Source organism: Camellia sinensis, chromosome 2 (assembly GCF_055761805.1).
Source record: "Camellia sinensis isolate YWXY chromosome 2, ASM5576180v1, whole genome shotgun sequence".
NCBI lineage: Eukaryota > Viridiplantae > Streptophyta > Magnoliopsida > Ericales > Theaceae > Camellia > Camellia sinensis.
Window position 1 is genome coordinate 45,571,455 of NC_138962.1, and position 23,326 is coordinate 45,594,780.

The window sequence follows — 23,326 nt, forward strand, 5'->3', positions numbered from 1 at the left end:
TTGATCGTGTATATGATAATTGTTTATATGCATTGTATTGTGTGAGAGGAGATAGGGAATGTACTCCACCGTTTGGGAGGAGATAGGAGATGGACTCCTAAACCAGATTTTATTTGGGAGGAGATAGGGGATGGACTCCATTGATACAGCAAATCTGTGTATCATTTATGAAGTATGAAGTGTTTTAATATGAGTTGTTATCTCATGTGAATTGTGAAGTATGAAGTGTTTTATTATGAGTTTTAATCTCATTTAAATTGTTGATATTGGAAAGGATCATGGATATACTTGTCATGGATTTAGATTGTGTTGTATGTTGGTTTATATGAGTTAAACATTTATCACATGAATGTTTTACTTATTGCTCATATTATGTTTAGCATATCTCTACTAGGCGTTGGCTCACCCTATATGGGACATCCTTTTCAGGTTCAAGTGATACGCCACCTCTAAGGACGTAGCTTGGGAGGCTTAGAGGCAGGATGACTCGTTTTGTTGTTTTATTTTGTATTACATGTATATCAAGCCAAGGACTTATTTGATGTAAGAGTTAGAACTCTCTTTTGTTGATCCCAAGTGTTGACTTGGAAAGTTGTAAGCCCGTAGGGCATTTACTTACGATGTCAACATGTAATACTTTTGTAACGAATACTCTGATGAACGAAATTATGCTTTATTCTCTTATGTCTAAGCATGTCAAGAATGTTGGGTTTTTATGTATTATTTTGAGGGCGTTACAATAATTTATCCAAACACCTATATGACAAAACAAGGGGTTGATAGGACAGTTGTCTGCATGCATGGATTATTAGATGATCACACTAGCTTCCTCTTTCAAAAACAGGGAACACCCACTTTGACCAAATCACAAATTTTCAAACAATAAGGTACCTATTTATACCCCAAATTGAATACACTTTTCCTTGAACCTTCCGATTCCAGCAGCACCGCAGACACTACTACAGGCGGTGCCATTGGGCTTCCAATTGATCCGTCGACATTGGAAGCCACTAGCCCATTTGTTGCTGTGGAGTTTGACACCTTTCAGAATTCTTGGGATCCACAAAGCATCACTCCTGTTACTCATCTTGGAATCATTATCAACTCTATTCAGTCTAATGTGACTAAAGTATGGTACAATGACATAGCTCATGGGATAGAAAATCAAGCTGTGATTAGTTATCGCTCTAAGTCGAAAAAATTGACTGTTGTTGTCACTAGCACTATCAATAATGCCATAGTCAGACAAGACCTTTCTTTCATGGTTGATCTAAAGGATTACTTGTCAGAATGGGTTACAATCGGCTTCTCGGCTGGAACTGGTGCGTATTTTGAAAAAAATATTGTTACGTCGTGGAAATTTAATTCAGGTTTTTAAATTTGAGAAAAACAAAGTAAATGTTACAGCTCTAAAGGCATAAGATAATCTTGGCCTTGAATATGGTATTTACCAGCTATCAATGAATAATTGGAATAATTGTTATTATTCCTTAGATGGATATGTACATTTCTATTTGGAATAATATGTTATGGATGCATCTTATAATATGATTCTGTAATATTTTATTAGATTGTGGATGTTCTATTATGTTGTGTATAAATGTAATAGATATAAGGTTGTAAAACAATCCACCAAATTTTTTATTAAAAAAAAAAGATTATAATCTACGCAATCTTACAGCCTCAATAATATCATTCCAATATTTTCTATCTTCGGCAATTACCTAAAAAAACACTCATCGAAGCTTCTATACTTTTTTGTTTTTTTTTTCCCCAAAAGAAACGCTTACTAAAAGCTTCTATACTCAATTTCTATTTTAAAGTCAAAGGAATTGACAACAACATAGGCGAAATGGCAAACAACGTGGTGGTGGGAGAATTTTTGGCTCCAAGATGCCATCCAAGACAAGAAGCACACGTCAACAAGTCATAAATCAAAACCTAAATTACATTTTGCACTTTTGCAGTTTATATTTATCTCATTTTGTTTTTTGATCTTTTAATTATTTTAATCAACCTCAAAACTTTGAGTGAAGTAGCAATTTGGACTATTTGCATAATGTCATTTTAAAAACTAATATAATGAGTTACATTTGGTTTCTTGATTTCAATTGGTGTATTTTTTGAAAAAATTGTTGGTAAGGAATGAAAATTTATATCAAGTATGTAAATTTGATGGGAAGAAGGGAAATTTTACGGGAACTATACAAACCACATATCATAACAGTAAATCTCTAGTCCTAAACCTTCACTCTCCCACCTAGGCTCACTGCTGGCCAGCTGCTGCCAATGGCCATGGCGGGTCGGCTAGCAGTTCTCTCTGTGTGATGTGTCATGTTACCCTTCAATAGGATTTTATCTCCAGTTTTCTCACCCGTTTCCTTTTTTTCGATTTTAATTTTTTTTTATGTGTTGTTTTTTCTGTTTTGTTTTCTTATTGATGTTGTGAATATGTACATGTTGAATAAATTTGTACGGGAAGTGAAGAGAAATATAGGAATTTAATTTAAGATTATTGACAAAAAAAAATTGATTTAAAAAGGAAGATTTGAAATCACCGGAGTTTATCCACAAACGTTGTCTAAACACAAATGGGTAAAATAATGTACAACATAAACTTGGCTAAATAATTCAAAAAATGTATGTATGTATGTATGTATGTATGTATGTATGTATGTATGTATGTATGTATGTATTATTATTATTATTATTATTATTATTATTATTATTATTATTATTATTATCTTTTTGGTTGACAAAAATAAAAATAATTTATTGATGCAAAAAAAGAGTATAAGGAGTACAAAGAGAAATCACATGAATTAATTGAATCAAATTTATGCATGATAAGGTGATGTCTTAGATTAAATGATGATGCGAGAATTATTGTGGAGAATATATTAGAATTGGAATCTCACTTAATGTAACACAAAAATTTATTGAAAATCACCCTTCCACAATAGCCATTCAATTTTTGACTTTTAAGCCAACATGAGAACAACTCCCACTGAAAATAATATACTGTAATTTATTATAGGAGTGTAAAATATAATTTATCCTAAAAGATAATGAAAATAATGATAATAATCTGAGCGAGTTATATAAGAAGCTGCAACCGTATGTACCATTACAAAGGAACATTGTATGCATCATACCACAAGGGAGATTATGCATCATACCACAAGGTATATAATATAATCTCCAGGTTTCGTAATATATAATTCGAACCGTGCCAACGGTTAACTTTGAACTTGAGAAAAGTATGCTTGAAGCATATGCTTGGAGGTTCAATTACTGCGGCTACGTTATTTTTTTAATTTAAAAAATCAAAAAACTTTATTATATAAACCATATTAAGTGTAAATGCAAACAATATCATAGCAAAATCTTTCATCCCTTATTTCTTGGCCAGATGGTTATTCGATATGGTCACGTGATATTCTATGGTAATATAATTAGGGAAGAAGTGAAGTCTTAACTATTTGTATTGAATGATTGAAAAATATAAAATAACATAATGAATAATGATTGATAGAAAAATATATAATCACGTGATACTCAATAATGTCCTTCATGGCATATGCATGCTTTCCGTTTCTATCATGTGCTATATGTAATGCTCTTTTCATTAGTAAGTCACTACTTTTTTTATTATGTAAGTTTTTAGTGGAGTTAGATGAGAGCCTATTTAAACATATAGGTATTTTAATGTTTAAGAAATTTGAAAATGTAATTCTACCTCTTGATTTATACTTGGTGTTTGGTTACAGTTTTTAAAAATTAATTTCACATTTACTTCTGAAAATTCTTTCCAAGGTGAAAAAATTTGGGCTAACCGGTCGTCCCCCGGACGTCCGGCCGATCGTCATCCGAGATATTCGGTCGGTTGACCAGAACAGTGTAATTTTTTTATTTTTTATTTTTATATATATAATTGGCACCTGTTATTTTTTATATTTTAAATAAAAAAAATCGGAATTTCTTAAATTTTTTTATGACTTTTGAATAAAATTTTGAGTTATGTGTTTGTTTATGAGTTGTAAGTTTTTGTATCAAATATCATATGTCACATCAAAAATTTCCTACTCAATTCGAAACTCTTTTCAAAACTCATTTACCAAACAAAATTTCACACTCAAATCATAATTCTAAAACTCACAAACTCAAAATATAACTCTGATTCTCAAATCATATTTAGAAAACTTTATCAAACGCTATATATAATTTTTTTAAATCTCTTAACATGGATTTAAAAATGTACATTAACAAAATCTTCAAATATCTCATAGTCGTGATTGCATTTAATGTTAATATTATATTCGACCAAAGCCGCCTTAGATAGTGTGTGTTGGGGGGGGAAGACATTTTAATGGGTGACTTACGTATACATCTTAATAATGGGGGGGGGGGGGGGGAAACATTTTAATGAGAGACTTACGTGTACATCTTAATAAGTAAATTTATTATTTAATAGGTCTTGTAATAATTAATGATATTTTTCATCAAATACTATTAAAAAAGTTACTAATTATTAATTTTCAGCGATAGTTTAAAATTTGTTACAAAAAATGTTACTAATCATAAGTTTTAGCGACAGTTTAAAAAAATTGTCACAAAAAATCACTAATTATAAAATTTTAGCAACATATACAACCAATCGTCACAAAAAAAAAAAAAAAAAGAGCTAACTATTTTATTAAGACTTATTTTCAATAGATTTTATGAGAATTAAATTTAACTATTAAGACCAATTAGTAGTTTACTTTATTTTTTTATTTATTAGGAAGTAAAACAATAGCCAAAATAGCAAGTGTGGGGCTTTCACTTCAGTAGTTCGGGTTGGAGGGTTAGAGGAGGAATGGAGAGAGAGAGTGAGAAGGTGGTGAAATTAAAAACGCAAGTAGCGGTGGCAACCAAAAAAATTCATCAATTAAATGAAAAATAAACAAATTACCCCGACTATAACCCAGGTAAGGTAAGGTCTGCTGCTAATCTGACTAATAATTTATGGTTAATTAGATCAATAGTCTTTCTAGTTTCTCCTTAAATTCCGGTTTGGGCTTTGTATTTTGAATTTCGTCAATTTAGTCCTTATATTTTTTATCTCGTTCCACTTTGGTTCTTTTTGCTTTATAATCTTGACCTTATGGTTTTAGTTATTATATTCTTGCTTTATAATTTGATCAATAGTCCCAAAAATCTCAATGTCAACATAACAATCTAGGTTGAAAGTATTGAGTGTTTCTTTCACGGATCCTGTGAATCATATTAGAATCGAACGCAACCTTTGTTTCTTCATTGATATGAGGGTTTACTTACTAGAATCGGTTGAGTTTGGCTTCTCGTCTTTGACAGGTGGTACTTTTGATAAAATAGTTAAATTATGGCAATTTAATTCAAATTTTAAATTTGAGTTTACTGTTCCAAGGGCATAGATAATATTGAACTTTGATTGGAACAAGATATTTATTAGCTACCAGTAAATAATTGGAATAATAGTTATCCCTTGGATGGATATACATTCTATTTGAAATATTATGTTATGGATGGATTTTATAATATGATTCTGTATTATCTTTCATTAGATTCTGGATGGGTATGGGGATGTTGATGTGCTTAATGTACAACTGCAGTTGCTGCGACACCAAACAATTTATACTACTTACATTGCTATAGATAAGGGATGTTTTTGGATTCTTTTGTGAAATCTCATTGAATTAAAAATAGAAGGGGAAAAAAAATTATATTCTAATTATTAAACTTAACAAAAAAAAATTATTTTAAACATTTTATATATACTTACATTAAGTTTAATGATTAAAATATATATATATATATATATATATTTTGTCTGCTTTACTTAACAGAAATAGGTAGGGCTATAAACAAATCGAGTAGAGTCAACCTTTACTCACTACAAGAATTTACACATTTGGCGACCACTTTTGCCGACCAAAAAATTTTTGGTCGCAAAAAAATGACATTTGCCGACCAAAATATTAATTAGTCGTGAATGATCAATATTTTTGGCGACCAAAATGAGTTAGTCGCAGAAGGTCACATTTTGGCGACCAAAAATGAGTTAGTCGCAGAAATTGGTATGCTTTTGGCGACCAACTTCAAATTTGGTCGCGGAAGGTTACATTTTGGCGACCAAAAAAATTTAGTAGCCAAATTTGTACTTTTAGCGACTAATATTTTAGTCGCAATTGATTGAGATTTAGCGACTAAAAAAATTTGTTGCTGAAGGTAGCTTTTTTGCGACTAATATGGTGTTTTGGTCGCCAAAAGTGTTTGGGAGGGAAATTTCAAACAGGGAGGGGGGAAATGAAATTTTTTGGCGACAAAAAAAATTTGGTCGCCAAAGTAAAAACAACGTCGTTTTGTACCTGGAAAAAAAAATTAAAAGAAGGCCCTGATCTCCTCTGTCTCCTACTCTCCCTCTCTCTGTGTTCTCTCTCTCAATCGGCTTGCAACTGCTCAAGAATTGCAGCCAATTCTAGTCCAGATTCCAACATTTCTTCCTCAATCTTCTCTCTCGTCTCCTGATCCTCGGCCCTGGCTAGACGAGTACACTACACAATCTTCAATCGGTTCTGCAACAAACACTTAACAAGGCTGAAATTATCGAATTGGAGATGACCCAAAAGCTTGGTCTCAACTTTAAGATCATCATCATCAAAACCATTCTGTTCTTCTTCCTCGTCAAACACAACAGTAAAACTCATTCTCTTCCTCCTGTTCTTCTTTCTCGTCAAACACAACAGTAAAACCCACATTATCATCAATCATAACATTGTCTTCTTCTTCTTGGAAATCAGTGATTAGGTTCCCAAAGGAAACCATCTGATCGAAATCATGATTCGACATAGGGTTCAACAATTTCTCAATCTCCTCCCTCTTGTTGGGGTTATTGTTCTTCAAAACACCCAAAACCTCATCAGCGGCGGCGGCGACTGTTCCGGGAGGCTGACCACCGCCCAATTGCTGCTGTACGAGGCTAAGGTTACGACATGACTTATTTTCATTTTGTTTTGTTTTTCCTCAAATTTTCATTTTGTTTTTTTGTTTTTCCTCAGCAATCAAACAGAGGGTTATATTGTCTTAAGGTTCTTGGGAAATTCTTGATTTATCAATTGTTTATGTTGTTTTATTTTATTATTGTTGCTAGTGAACAACTTCTTTCACTTGGTAAATTGTTTAGAAACAGCAGGTAGAGTGTTGTTTTTGTATTTAATGGACAAATTCATGATAGAGCCTAGCCTTGGCAGATTATACATCTAGAAAGTAGAATTAGTGGGAAGGTGCTTAGTGCTCACAATTCGGTCATTAGCCAACTGTGATTTCTTTTTATATGTTGTGTAGGTGCATAGAGATGAATTTTTTTACCTTGTTCTTTAGTGTAGTTAACAGTGTTGTTGGCTCCTCATATTGATGCACTTTATGGATGATTCATTAATTAAACAGGCTTATATAACAATCTTAACTCATGACATCACGAGCTTTGACGAGAAGACTCCACCATGGGGATGTCGATGGGAAAAATACTTGTGAAGGAAATTCGTTTGTTAAGGTAACTCATTAAGGTAACTCGTTAAGGAAATTCATATTGATGCACTTTATGGATGATTCATTAAGGTAACTCGTTTGTTAAAACTCAAATTTGAACATACTTGTGAAGGAAATTCATGATCGATTTTGGTATCACATCAGTAGGTGGTGAAAGATGTGAGGAATCTGTGACTTGCAATCTATCTACAAAGCAAAATGACATTAGGGTTCCAAATATCCTCAACTAACCTTTGGAAAGAATATTTGTTTGGGATACATTGATTTTGGTTTTTTGACATAAAATGTATGATTATGTAATTGAAATCTAGGTGGGCTTGCTGGTTTCTATTGTATGGAGTCATTGGCAATAATTATTAATTAAACTACCTGGAATTTTGGACGGATTATTAATTTGGATGTCCTGGATTAGACTCTCTTGGTATTGTGCTTGAACGTAATGATACACGTGATTTGTTGGTAACTGACTATTTGGGTTAGTGTTAATGGATAAGATTAACACTAAATGTTGGCAGAGATATGCTTTTAGGACGGTGCACAGTGAGCATTCCCTTTTGACATTGTTGATTAGTGCTTTTAATTTGTTTTACAAATTAGAGAGAGGTTCCTTTAGCCATTAGTTTATGCAATGTCCCAGGTGCTAGAAAGAGAAAATTGGACTAGTGTGGAAGCCATTTACTTGGTACAGAAGGATATGGGGATCTACACCTAGGATTGAGTAAAGCCATGTTTTCACGAAACGTTTTGTCTAATGTGGCTCAGTTGTAAATGAGTTGAGTTTTGACTTGTTTAAATGAAGTTGAGTTTGAGTTATTTGGGTTTTTTATTTATATTTTTTAAAATATATATAGGTTTTCATTTTTTATTTTTTTAAATATGTATACAGTTTTATGGTGAAAGTTAAGCTTAAAAAATTCATGAGTTTTAAAATATGTTCAAATTTGACTTAATTATATGATAAGCTTAAACGAATTTTTAACGATTTAATGTAAGTTGAACTCGAGTTAGCGATCCTACCCTACAGAAATGCTAATTGCACCATGGGAGAGATTTATAACTCTTAGTCTCATATGTTATTTTTACCAATCAAACATAACCATCACTTTAAACAGACTTGGAAAATTAATTAGTATACAAATAGATGATGTGATACAATTTTATAATTTTGAAATGATAATATTATAATATTGTGAAACCAATATATTGTGAACCAATATATTGTGAACATTCATATCTAAAATTGTCTTCCTTTTCTCTGCTGCTTCTTTCTCTAGCTATACTTGTACGACATCACATATCTCTACCGGTTGGCATAATTGAATTTATTAAGGATATGTGTTGTGCTTGTGTAGTTCAATATCATAATCATCATTAATCAATTTATATATGTTGTGTGTTGTCAATAAACTAAAGCTGCTGAATTGGCAGTATAAGCTGGGTAAGGTTATTGGACTCAACGCCTACGGTATTGTTCAAAAAGGTCTTAATCTTGAGACTAATCAAATTGTAGCAATAAAGAGACTGCATACTTTTTTTTGACTGCCAAAATGGTGTCCCATATGCAACAATCCTGGAAATCTTTATGCTGACAGAGATGGGTCACATAAATATTGCCAAGTAAGTTATTTCTTTGGAGTTTTGATTAAAAAAAACCCATTAAAAATCTGCATGAGCATGTAATCTGCCAATCAATGGCAAAGAAGCGGTTGAGGCGTCATTTAAAATATTTGCTCCTCGGGGTATTAGTAAGTACATGATTTTAATGCATGTTACCCTGTTTATCTGCATGAGCATGTAATCTACCAATCAATGGCTCTCAATTAGGACTGACCTTAAGCCTAGTGTGGGCCTCTGATTTGATCACTGAATTTGCTGTCGTTATGATGGCCCATGCCAATGAGGTTGAAAAAAAAAACTAGAGAAACTAACATCAATCTTGCCTAACACAAAAGACAACTCTAAACTTCAAATGGTTTTGCTTGGGAAGTTTTCTTGTTCCACACAAGGGCAAAAAAATTAATTAAAGATCAGGATTTGAACATCTAACGTCTTCAGAATTCAGCTATAGAATGGTTTAAAAAATGGCTTGATACGGTACATATAATTAATTAACTTGCATCTGTTTGAAGTCAGTCATCTCAGTTAAGTTTAGATTAATCATGTTTTCATCTCATAACCTCACTACCTATATATTTTTTTTAGCAACATCAATGTGGATTAAATCACTCCTTCTTATAGATGCATTAACTATTTATGTTTCACATTTCCATACCATCTCAAAGACTCAAAACACATTTCGTCATAATAACCCTATATGCTTTTCGTAAGTGAATAAACACTATATGGAAATATTTGTTCTTTTCCCTATATTTTTTCATTAGTCGATTAAGTAGAAAAATAGCTTCCATAGTGGATCTTTGCGGCATCAAGCCATATTACTCATTTAAAACTATTGCTGCATATCTTAATCTCTGTTCAACTACTCTCTCCCATAGTTTCATGAGTAGTTTTAGAAGTTTGTGTGGGCGACAAAAGGGAGAGCAATATGGGACACTTTATCATTATTATTAGAAAAATAAAATGGGACATTTGGAGGATTCTATGACCTTTAAGGAAAAAGCGAAGAAAATTGTATTGTGTGGTAGATCTTATTGTTTCGATGTTATATAAATTTGAATTTTGTGTAAGCAAGATTTTCCTACATTTTGTTAAGTTGTGACTGATCTATCTACATTTTTCATATTTGATTTTCACACACTTTTTGATGAATTTTAGCATTTTGGAATCTAGCTTGAAAAGTTCCTTATTCTGCCCCATTATTTAAGTTTATCTTTCCATTCATTTTCAGATCATATTTTAATGCGTGTTAATTGCAAATGATGTTTGGTGTTGGAAAGATGTTAGAAACAAAATATATAAGCACATGTTGCATAATCAACCATTTCTTTGTAAGTTTTTTATTTGATTCAAGTAACTATTGTTTCTGTACATGATGGTGAATACCACTGGTAATATAGAATTTCATTCCTTTGACAGGATATGATATTCCCCTGAAATGATTGACGGAAAAAGAGTATGGAAAATTGATCGGTTAGCACCCTGACTAGTATTCTCAGCATCTTCATTATAAAGTTCGTCATTGGGTATTTTTCCATGCTGCCTTTCATTTATTTTTTGCAAGTAGAGACACTCGTGCATTTGCAATATCAGTGGGATGTACCAGTTTATGTATTCTTGGTGGTACTTTGGAAATTTGTTGTAAACATGAGAGAAAATATTGCAATTCAACTAGTACATTTTCTATGGAATAAACTTTAAATCTGTTTGGTATCATTTTCATTTTTCTGTTTTCATATTTCGAAAAATATGGAAAACTTTTTTTTATTAAAGAAACACTAAAAAATAGTTTTTAAATTTTCGAAAGCTGTTTTTGCACAAATGAAGGAAACGATGGATGTTTTCAAACTTTTTATTATTATTTTATTCTGAAAACAAGAAAAACAAACCAAACAAAATTAATCTGTTGGGATAAGAACACTTTTTTTTGAGTGAGTGCAGTTAGATTATATCTTTTATCTGATTCTGGATAATTACCTACTAAACAGTGTAATACAATGTGTGACTTCTGCTATTTTATAGCCCAACAGGTTGCCAAAACCATAGGAGGGATATATATCAATGGATTGAGAAACACCTAATTGAAGAGGGAAACATTGAAATAACATAAAGTAATTTTTTATCTTTTGATCCATAGTTGGGTCAATGATTATATTGAGATGGTGGGTAGCCCAACCTATGGCTGTGTCTATTGTTTCTTCACTCATTCAATTATCGAATTAAAATATAGAATGTGTCACAAAAATATAATGATCACTGTTTTGAATGTGTATCCCTCTATAACTTGGTTTAATCCCAACCTTCTATTATATTTAGCATACTTTGTTTTTCCCAGGTTCTTAGAGAGGTTTCCTATCAACTCAAAGGTTTTGGGAGAATGAAAAGTAGTGTGAGATTGATTTAAGGAGTGACACAGAGGTCATGCAGCAGATAAGAGTTCCTGCTAGAAGACTGTTATTTGAAAAGGCCAAGAAGACTACTTTTAGGTAATTAATTTTTAGTTTTTACATGTATTTCCCTTTGCAATTTCTCAGTCCTCATTGTGTAGTTCCATCATATATCAAGTGCTCAGTGATGATGACCATTCTGTATTATACCTACTTACAGATCAATTTACCATATAGTTTGAATTGCATTTCAAGGGTTATTGCAGCTCTCATCTTTTCTTCTGTTTTTATTTTATTTATTTTGTGCACAATCTATATTGTATATTGTGAATACAATGTATAAATAAAAAAAATTTCATTCTACATGCACTTGGAAATTTCATAATTTCTGATCTTTCTAGCCTTCTTGACATGGTATGCAAGAGTATGTAGATTTTCCAATCATTCAAGTTTATTGAAGTTGTGTTAATGGAATTGGATGATTCAGGTATATACCTTTGGTTTTTTGGTGCCTCCTTTGGTTTTTGTCAAAAATTTAGCAGAACTCCTGAGTTTATTGTCTTGTTACATGACTAGGTGACCAAGAATTTGAAAGATATTCAAGGACCTGCCTTAGCTATTGTTCTTGAATGACTCAAGCACTCTGAGGCTTTTCAAGGTATGTTGTAGTGAAGTTTGTTGAGGTTTTATTATCTTTGTTCGGTAGTGCTGTTTCATAGTGACATAATTTTTCTTTGTTCCCAGAAACATTTGAAGTGGCTAAAACAATATCGATGGGGCCATCATTGAAAAGTGGATCAAAAGTTGGGAAAAGTGGATCAAAAGTTCACGAACCAGACGAGCACCCTCCCCAACATATTTCTTAACAAGTTCACGAAGCCAAATTGTACAAGACTACTTGGCAGTATAAGCATTTTTGGGAGGATTAAATATTTTTGGATGGATGTGTATGGATAACAAATATTAGTAGTTTTGATTTGTTGATAGCTGCGCATGGATAACAAATAGTTATGTTTCAAATTGTTATGCTACATGGATGTGACTTGTGAATGAAAACTTAGAATAGTTGTATTGTGTCGAATGTTAATGAATTAGGTATTGTGTCGAATGTTAATGATTCAGTTAATTTGAATGATGCTTTAAAATTATAGGTTTATTATGGATTGATTGAATTATAACATCATTACAGGTGTATTGTTTTCCTGCTTTGACGACCAATTTATTAGTCGCGACATCCAAAATTATTTTTTTGGCAAAAAATGACAATTGCCGACCAAGAATTTTGGTCGCAAAAAATACATGTATTGCCGACCAAAACAACTCTTGGTCGTGGAATCTCACTTTTGCCGACCAAAAGTTTTGGTCGCAAAAAGACACAAATGGCGACCAATTTTTTTGGTCGCAAAATGTGATAATTGGCGACCAAAAAATTTGGTCGCGAAATGTAATAATTGGCGACCAAACTTTTTGGTCACCAAATGTGATAATTGGCGACTAAGAAATTTGGTCGGAAAAATATCACTTTTCGCGACCAAAGTGTTTTGGCGACAAAATAAATTAGTCGCGGTAATTAAATATTTAGCGACCAAAAATTTAGTTGGCAAAATTCAACTTTTGCCGACCAACCATAATTTTGGTCGCGAATTACTTTTGCCGACCCTCAATTGGCGACCAAAGTAGCGACCAAAAAATTTGGTCGCGGATAACTTTTGCCGACCAAAAATAGACTTTTAGCGACCAATTTTTTTGTTGCTAAAAGTGTTAATTCTTGTAGTGACTATATTTGGGCTTATTTATTAATATTTTAATGAGTTCAAACTCGAGTTCAAGCTCAGTAAAAATTTAACGAACTGAATTCGAGCTGAGGTTGCTTAGACTTGACTCGAGTTCGTGCCTCTTCACGAGACTTAACGAGTTAAAGAAATTATAAATTCATACTTGTTATAGAACTAAAATTACAATTAAAACTTTCATTATATAATTATATATAAACATATTAAAAGAAGAAGCTAATATCTTAAAAGATAATAATATCTACCACAACTATTATATAAATGTATTATCTATAGTTAGCTATTATTTATATTATTTAACTATATAAATAACATATTTATCCTATTTTTTATACATATTTATACATTATGTAGTATGTAAGTAATATATTTATTCTATTATTTAAATAAATGTTAAATGAGACGAATTTTGATATGTTTGGGCTTTTTTATTAAGAGTTTAACAAGCTTGAGTTTGAACGAGCCCTTACCACACCAAGCTCAACCCTATTCACGAACAACCCTATTAATTTGCAGCCTTAAAAATAGGTGAATAAGGTCTAGAATATTGGAAACAAACTAATTAGAATTTAAATTGATAAAATTAAAATTTAAAGTTTATTTTGTTATAAAGGTCAAACTTTGAATTTTTTTTTATAAATATTTTCTAGATAAATAATTCAGATTGAAAACAAATCAAAAGATTATTTAAACAAGTTAAGGGTCAAACTTAAAGTTTATTTATTATAAGGGTCAAATTCTGTTTGTATATATATATATATATATATATGTTGAATGAGATTGCATAAAAAAAAAATGGTAAATTACCAATAAGTCCTAATAGTTAGACTTTAATTCTCATAAAGTCCTATTAAAAATCAGATTTGGTAAAATTGTTGCTAAAAATAATTTTTTTGTGACAATTTTTTATGTATGTCGCTAAAAAATAACAATTAATGACTTTTTTTGTCATGATTTTTATAAATTGTTGCTAAAACTTACAATCAGTGATTTTTTTTATGACAATTTTTTTTCATAGGACCTATTAGACAATAAGTTCACTTATTATGACCTACACGTAAGTACCCCTAAAAAAAATTGAAAAGCAACATTAACTAAAGTAACCTTAAAAGCAATATATAGTAACATATATGGAAGAAGTTTTGAAAATGCAACCAAATGGCACCATTTTGTGTCGCAATAGTTGCTGCTATGGATAAAAAAATTTCATGATATAGTTTATGATATTTTTTTCATGATTCCTAGTATTATTCATGTTGGATTGTGTTGTGTATATATGTTGCTAAAATATTTAAAAGAGATAATATTATGTTATGTGTATATTTAATATTATGTCTTTCACAATACAATGAAAATGTCTATATATAGACAAGGTAAGATTTGTAAAAAACAAAAAGCTACAAAACATTCTAATATGGCAAAACCTAATTAAGCATCTAATATATATATATATATATATATGTACCATATTTACTTACCAATAGATATAAGGTTGTAAAACAAACAACCAAATATTTTATTTAAAAAATATCATAATCTACGCAATTTTACAGTCCCAATAATGTCATATTTCTGTATTTTCTCTCATCGGCAATTACCTAAAGAAACACTCGTGAGAAGCTTCTATACTCATTTTTTTTCCCCAAAAGAAACACTTACTTGAAGCTTCTATACTCAATTTTTATATTTAATCTCATTTTGTATTTTGATCTTTTAATTGTTTCAGTCAACCTCTAGATTTTGAGTCAAGTAGAAATTTGGTCCATTTGAATAATGTTGTTTCAAAAACCAACGAAAAATAGTTACATGATAGCATTAATAAAACTTAACATTGTATTTTTATCAAAATTTCACTTGAGCCATTAACATTTTTGTAATTTTGACAAAATTTCACTTTAATTTCTTCTTCAATTTTTAAAACGGCATTATTCAGCTGACATACATTTAAAATGAATTTGAGCCACATATTGATTTGTTTTAGATAAAATGTGAGTTTATAACATTGTTAATTACAAAATGTGGATAGTAGAATACACATTTTAGCACACTTTAAAATGACTAATAGCGTTGGAGAAACTAAGAGTTAGTGACAACAATACATAATATTTTCTCTCGTACTTATTTTCTCTATGAAAATTTGGCTACTTTGCAACTGAAAATATATATATATATATATATAACAAAATAAAATAAAAACATTTGGGGACTCACATGACTAATTGTGACTCCTCCAACCATCTATCTGCTTATTTATATGACAAAGTGCAAGCTTGCTACCTAAAACCTTCATACCAAACCTAATTATCTAATAAACTGCACAGGAGATGCCTACATCTCCAAAGAGGGCATCCAAGTCACCCAAGACCCTGTCATGTACAATGTGTCATTGTTGCAATGGTCGCGCATGTGTACCCAACCGATGCATCTTTGGGACAATTCCTCAGGGATCCTCACCGATTTCAGTACCAATTTCTTATTTGTCACATAGGGGGAAATAATTATGGTGAGAGGCTTACATTCTTTCTCGCTCCCAATGGTTCCAATATCCCTCTAGACTCAACAGGAGGTGGCCTAGGCCTCGTAAATGAAAAAGAGACGGCAACTTCAACCAGTGCAAATCGATTTGTCGCTGTGGAGTTTGATACTTATCGAAATAATCCTTGGGAAGCAAGCTTGCCAATCAATCATGTCGGTGTTTGTATCAATTCTAGGAATTCCATTGAACTTATATATTGGCCAAGTGGTATTTCATATGGTATACCAAATGAGGCTTGGATTATTTATAATTCAAGCACCCAAAACCTTAGTGTCATCTTCTTTGGTTTTGAAAATAGTTCTACAATTCACGCAAAACTATTTTCAAATCATTGATCTGAGAAATCACTTGCCAGAATGGGTGACCTTTTGCTTCTTAACTTCAACAAGAGATTCATACGAAAAAAATGCTATCAAGTCATGGGAGTTCATTGCAAGTTTTCAAAATGATGAGCACATAAAAGAGGTGGCAGCAATGAAAGGAACTGTAAGATAGAGTTACTGGTAGGACTTAGTGTTGGTTAACCACAGGGTGGTTAGCCTAATGGGTGATGACTAGGGTTTGGAGGTTTGCTTCCTCCCAAGTCTCAAGTTCGAATCCCCTAACTAGCAAACGCATACCTTGGGGCTACAGATCGTAGGGCGTAAGTCTTGTTTCAAAAGGTTTGTTCGAACTATAGGGACTTAGTCTGATGTGCATAAGCTAGCCCACGATACCCTATATAACAACAAAATCAAAATCAAAATCAAAATCAAAATAAAAAGGGACTTAGTGTTGGTTTGGGTATTTAATTGGTTAGTGGGATTGCTTTGGTTTGGTATGTAAAGGTCGAGGGAAAAACAAAAAAGACAAGTTAGTGCACAATCAATTCAAATAGGGCACTAGGCCAAAATGAAATGGCTCTTGCAACAAACAAGAGTTTTATTTGAGCAAGTACTATTTTTCTTGATAAATTTGTAAAGACAATTTCTAAATATTTTATGCTTACAAGTATTTACAAGTACTATCAACTCATATTTATGAAGAATAAAAAGAAGTAGTTAAATGTACGCATATTCAAAGTATATTATGTCCATTAATATTCTATGATATCAATACTATAAAGAAATTAAGATATAGAGAAATTAACTGAAAACATGTGTACAAAATTAAATTTTTTTAATTATTATGTGATTCGGATTTAACTCATGTATTATGAAACTCATATAAAATGAATTTGAACCATATAAAAAATTGAAATATTTACGTGGATGAATTCTGTATATATACAAAACAAAATAAGGAGAATTACATATCAGTGAGGTGTAGAAAAAATATTTTCAAAAAGGTTAAAAAGTTTATAATTTTAATTATCAATATTTGTCTTTAAAAGATCTATTTCAAATATATATTTGTTGTCCATTTTTTTGGAGACATGCGATAAAATGAAAAAATTATGATAATTGGATCAAACTAATTTTTTTTCATGGATAATATACATTGTGGGCTTTACAAAATGAACTGTTCAGATAATTAAAACGAGACTAATGTTGGGTCCTACAGACCCCTCAAATTCTATCATGTTGAGATCTCAAAACATGAGAGAAACCCAACCTAAAAAAATATATTTTATTCCATGAATTATCACTAAAAAATTAATTCAACTCTTATTCTTTTAATAATATCAACCTTACATCTAAATTATTTGATTTTTATTTTATCGTCAATTACCATATGCAATGTGGAGAAAGTTACAAAAGTGCATCATCACTTAACTACTATTTTTGCCATAAATAAAGTCAAGTTGCCTCTACTTGTAATCTATTCAATATGCGGAGAACTGTGGTTTCATCATTTACAAGTAATTAAAAAATAAAAAATAAAAAAAAAATAAAAAAATGGGCACTGCCCTACCAGATAAAAGTCACTCCGTTGTGGTGTTAAATCCCAATTCGAAAAATTCAAAATGTTACAATTACTACAAGTTTTAGTGAACCATGATAGTTTATATGACTTCAGGCATGGATTACTTTGGATGAGGTTTCCAATCTTTTTTTTTTTTTTTTTTTTGACTAAGATATTTATAAGAAGGGTTAATATATTTCTATCCATCTCTATCTATATCTCTCTATCTATATATAAAGCACGAATGTTTGAGTGTCGAAAATTCTGGCCTCGTCGAAGTTACCCTCTTTTTTTTTTTTTTTTTTTTGAGAAAACAAGATATAGATTAAACATCAATAAAGTTTTACAACAAACACATTACCCAACAGCAGCCCTGGCCTCCCAATGTGCTGCTTGAACTACTATCCTTGGAACTTTTACAATACTAATATCATCAAAATATTAGTGTTTATCTTAGTTCCATCCCACACCATTGAATTAATCACAGTAAGCATATCCGAGGGGGTAAATACCCCATGATCAAAAGCTACTTTATTGCGAAACACCCAAATACCCCACACGATCTTAATAACATCAATAATAGCCTTCTCATCCAGGGCATTCTTGAACCAATTGATCACCCAATCCTGAACCAACAGAGGTCTTCCCCTATCAAAATCCAATCCTAACTGTGAACCACTCCAGATATATTGAGAAAATGAACATTGGAAGAATAAGTGTTCCAGAGATTCAGCCTCGTGCAAACACCTAGGACATTCCGTGGACAAATCTACTCCTCTGCTTCTCAAGATGGTTCGTACAGGTAAAATACTATGTATCACCTTCCAAATAAAAAGAGCCCACTTAGAGGGCAAATGGGTGTGCCATAGTTTCTTCCGAAAGCCGCTTACATTTTTTGATACATTATCACACGGGGGAATTCCTATATCAACAATCGAGAAAGACCTAGACTTAACTGTATATTGCCCAGACTTAGTAAATTTCCACACCAATTTATCACTAGACACAACTTGAGGAATAGGCATTTGCAGAATATGATTCACCAATTGTTGTGAAAACAGAATCTGAATCAAATCCCTTCTCCACACTTCACTAGAAGGGTTAATCAAACGTGACACTTTAAAAGAAGAGAAAAACCGACCCACCCCCTTACCAATGAGGCTATTCTCAATAGTAGAAATCTATTCATCCTCAAAAGGATCAATAACCTGACCATCCCCAAGACACCAAACAAGCCCTTTTTTAAGTAAATCCCTACCCCAAAGAATGCTACGCCATCCCCAAGAGCATGCTTTAGCCGATTGAATATCCAAAAATTTTATTCTCGTACAATACTTGGTCAACAACATTCTACTTAAAAGCAAGTGAGGCTCCGTCAAAAAACGCCAAGCGACTTTAGCTAAAAGTGCCTGATTAAAAAAGCTTGGATCCCGAAAACACAACCCTCCCTCTAGGTTCTTGAATTAATTCGATTGTATTGTTTTAAATTGTGAGTTTTTTTTTTTTTTAATAAACTTCTTGAATATGATGGGGAAAATATGTCCAATGTCAATTGTTTATTGTGAAATTTGATTTTTTAATGGGTTTAACACATTTTTTTTTTAATTTGTTCATCTAAAACAATTGTTGTTCTGTTACAAAATTAGGATCCTTTTGTTGTGATTTTATTAAAAAAGACAAAATTAATTGCTTGAATCTAAAATTAGAGAACCTAAGGGAATTCCAGGTTATTAAATTAATTTTAAAAGTATGTGATTATATAAAAATTAGTTTTTTGAATTATTATTATTATTATTATTATTATTATTATTATTATTATTATTATTATTATTATTATTATTATTATTATGGATGTAAGTTCATTTTAATTTGCAGTGAGTTGAAAAATTAGTTGAAAATGATTAATGCATGTCAGTTGAAAATTTTGCTTCAATAGTTCTTGCATGTGAGTACATAATTTATTTGTTACTAATTTTCTTCACAAGTCTCTATCTCTCAAATGGCAAGAATTCTATGCAATCTGTTTCATATGGATATTGTGTATATTCTAAATCAGTAATGATTGAAAACATTAATTTTGATATTTTAATTGAGCACTAATGACATGGCAAAAAAAAAAAATCAAGATCAAAATATCACATCACAGTGGGTGGAGCCCACTGCCAGCTTATTAGAGTTGGCTTTAGAATTCAAGAATTCAAAACTCCAGACATTTTTCATTCTGAATATTCTCCTAAATTAACTTGAGGTTTATTGGAATACTTTGGGTTTAATTAGGGTTTTCAATTTGCTTGGGTTTAGGAGAGTGAAATGAAGTTGAAACAACTTACAGAGCAGTAGTAGAATGTAGCCATAGATTTCTTAGGTTGTTATCTCAATCCCGAGATCACACTCAGTTTAGAAATTTAATTGTAGGAACAAGGGAGGTTATGCTTAAGTTCAAGCGATTTGTTTCTCTTTTTAATACTGGATTAGTGAGACTATTTCTAATTGTTATTAACGGACGAAAATATTGCTTTTGAAGAACTTTCTTGCAATGTACTATAGTCCGTGCCTTTCCATCAATGCCATTCACACTATAATTCATCACATTAACTAATTCTTGACAACACAATGGAATCATGATGAGTATGACACTAACATAGTCCAAATGAGCTATTATTATTTTTCAATTTATAATATTTTTATTTTTGTAATATATCGCATGCTTTGTTCAAATATCTGTCATATTCCAAATTTAAATTTTTTCACTTCTCTACTTATAGAAAACATAACAAATCGATTTATTTATTTCTCCTATGAAATGATTAAGTTTTTTTTTTTTTTTTTTTTTTTTTTTTGATCGGCAAAAGAAATCTTTATTGATGGAAGTATACGGAGTATGATACAATGCATCAATAAAGAGGAGCTTGGAGCTATCACTAATTAAGCTCCAAGCGCCAGTTGGTGAGAAACCAACAAACCAGCAAAACCAACAGCAAGAAAAAGAGACAGAAACACACAAAAGAGCAAAATGTAGAACAAACTGCAGAAAAAAAAAAGAGCTAGGCCGCAAAGTCAGAACGGATAGCAAACTGCAAATCAGATACAGAGCTACACACTGCAGCACTCACACCTCAGAACTTCAACACAAAGGTGCCGAGCTTCACCCAAGCTAACACAACCCAACCAACACTAGAGTTGAGAGCAAAACTGCAGAATAGATAACAACAGCATAACAACACACAGATGTAGAGCTTCAGAACACACAACAGTAATCATACTGCAGAAATTCACACAAAGAGGTAAAGCTTCAGTACACTACATATCAACAACATTCCGTCCGAGGCACCTCATAATTTGCCTCAGAGTGATAATGGACTCCAGCAAGATCAAGATAGTGTAACACCAAGCCACCTTCTACCCAAACTCCAACCTGACCAGCAGCATTGCAGCCTAGCATCAACAACAAATCCACAAGAGAGCACCTAATTTAGAAACTTCACAACCGCAGCCTAGCAGCATACCACCATACTACCCCAATTCACAACCAGCATAGGCAAAAAGACCAAAATACAAACTCTAAATAGCAGCATAATCAGAAGTTGAGAGCCAAACCAAGTATAGCAGCTCCACCATCTCTATTCACCATCTATACCCCAGACACACAACCACTGCTCAGACCACTAATCAGCAGAAAGAATGCTACAATGATAGGCCTCCACATAACTTCACACACTCTTGCCACCTCCCAAGCAGAATCTGATGCGCTCTAGATTAAATATGAGGTCATGAAGGTAGATGAACCACTGTTGGTTCTATACCAGGAGGACCAAACAGACTGCACAGCATATAAACTTCAATTTTGCACAGGTGCAGAGTTGGGTAAGGATACCTACACCCCGAAATTACACATACTACCCCTCTGTTCGTATTCAGAATTTCCACCCTTCAGAGTACCAACATATCTACACTACACAGCTGCAAGTCAACACAGTGCAACCACTACAGCAGAGGCTCCCTACATCACAACAGCAGCCATTCAGTCCATTGCACCTACCCCTCCCAAACACCTCCTTATTTGCCTCAGATTGGTTCCAAAATCCTGTACAGAGAACTGAAAGTCTCTTAGATATGGGTTTACCCAGAGAGCAATCCTGATTTTAATTAATTCACAGATATCCTCTAAATTTGGGGGAGTTGCTCTAAAGACACACTCATTCCTGCATCTCCATACTGACCACATCACTGCCAATGGAATTGCCCCCCAGATCAACCTTTCTTTCTTCTTTAACTTTCCCCCAGCCCACCACAGGAGGAGACTCTCCACAGTGCATGGCAAAGCAGATTGGACATCCCACCACTTTAGCATTTCAGTCCATATGTTCCACACAAATGGGCACCAGATTAAGACATGGTTCAGTGACTCACTTTCGCTGTTACAAAACACACAAACTGTGGAGTCATTTTCACAGATCACTCCTGTAGACACCCCATTTTTGACCGTCCTCAAGACTTGGACGTCACCGTTTGAACACTCGGTGATTATCCATGTTTGTGTTCGTTTGGAGTTCCCGGAAGCCTCGGCTCGCGCGCCTTGTCTCAGGATCTCCGAACTCGACCGTTTAGTGTCTGGTTTTGCACCGAACACTTGCATCTTGCCTTTGAGAGGCAGGTTGGGGCTTGTAGACCATCCCCACCCATCACCGGCAGTGGCTAGATGCCACCGGCTGGTTTTTGCTGCCACCGGCAATATAGTTTGCCGGCCGGCACTATTTGTTGCCGGTCAGCACTATTTTGTGCCGGTCGGCACTTTGTTTGGCCAAGATGGCATTTTTTGCCGGCCGATTGCTGTTCATCTGCTTTTGCAGATATTTTTGGACAGCTGTATAACTTTTGCTCCCCTCCATACACGTGTATGGAGGGATCTCCCTCTTGCAAAGCTTGTCTTGTAAGCTTTACAAGAGGCTTATAGAGGGGAGCTCTCTCTAAGGCAAAGGGAGGAGGCTTTAGACATTTTTGAGAGAGGAAAATACAAAGGAGAGCTCTGGTTTTCTAGGGTTAGGGTTAGATACATTCACCTATCTCTCTTTTCCTCTCATTTTGCATACTAGGTGTTTTGTGTCTCATTATTGCACACAAACACCTAGTGTTTCACCTTCCTCTAGGAGCTGAGGTTCTAAAGAGTGTGTTTTGAAGTTTTGGTATTGGATTCAAGCTCAAGGAGGCCATTGGAGCATCTTTATTGAAGAAGGCATCAAGGGTGAGAAACTAGTCCTTTTTTTCCCCTTTTTTGCATTGATTTTCTACTAGTCTTAGAGCTGTTTTTGTGATTATTGTATAACATAAAAAAGTTCTATTTTTAAGCCCTCTTTATTGTTTATTAAGAGTGTTTTGTTGTTTGAGGGGTGTTGACCACCCTTAGGCCTCAAAAGGCCTCATTTTGAGCCATTTTGTGCTAGTTCCGGGATTTTGGTGTTGAGGTCTCTTCACCACTGAAATCTTGAGGGATTTCAGTGGTGAAGATGATGCTTTGAAGTCCCAAGAAGGAGAGGGCCACC

The 23,326-nt window shown here is 32.9% G+C and overlaps 1 protein-coding gene and 1 long non-coding RNA gene across 3 annotated transcripts in view; one reads left to right on the forward strand and one right to left on the reverse strand.

Annotated features, from left to right (window-relative positions):
• The first annotated feature begins 6,532 nt into the window (after positions 1-6,532).
• Positions 6,533-11,028, forward strand: LOC145819536 (uncharacterized). Of its 2 annotated transcripts, none has more exons than XR_014360295.1 (3): positions 6,533-7,005; positions 7,468-7,586; positions 10,606-11,028. It is a non-coding gene; the product is annotated as an uncharacterized LOC145819536 (long non-coding RNA). The 2 variants fall into 2 exon arrangements; XR_014360294.1 differs by having other exon boundaries at positions 6,752-7,005; positions 7,468-7,573; positions 10,606-11,021.
• A 9,874-nt stretch (positions 11,029-20,902) lies between these two features.
• The window catches only part of LOC114284317 (uncharacterized), a 40,352-nt gene continuing 37,928 nt past the window's right edge, over positions 20,903-23,326 (reverse strand). Inside the window, exons 2-3 of the mRNA XM_082908889.1 lie at positions 22,007-22,201; positions 20,903-20,978 (exon numbers count right to left, since the gene is read on the reverse strand). Of these exons, the coding sequence (XP_082765015.1) occupies positions 20,903-20,978; positions 22,007-22,201 (271 nt within the window). The remainder of the gene's footprint in view (positions 20,979-22,006; positions 22,202-23,326) is intronic.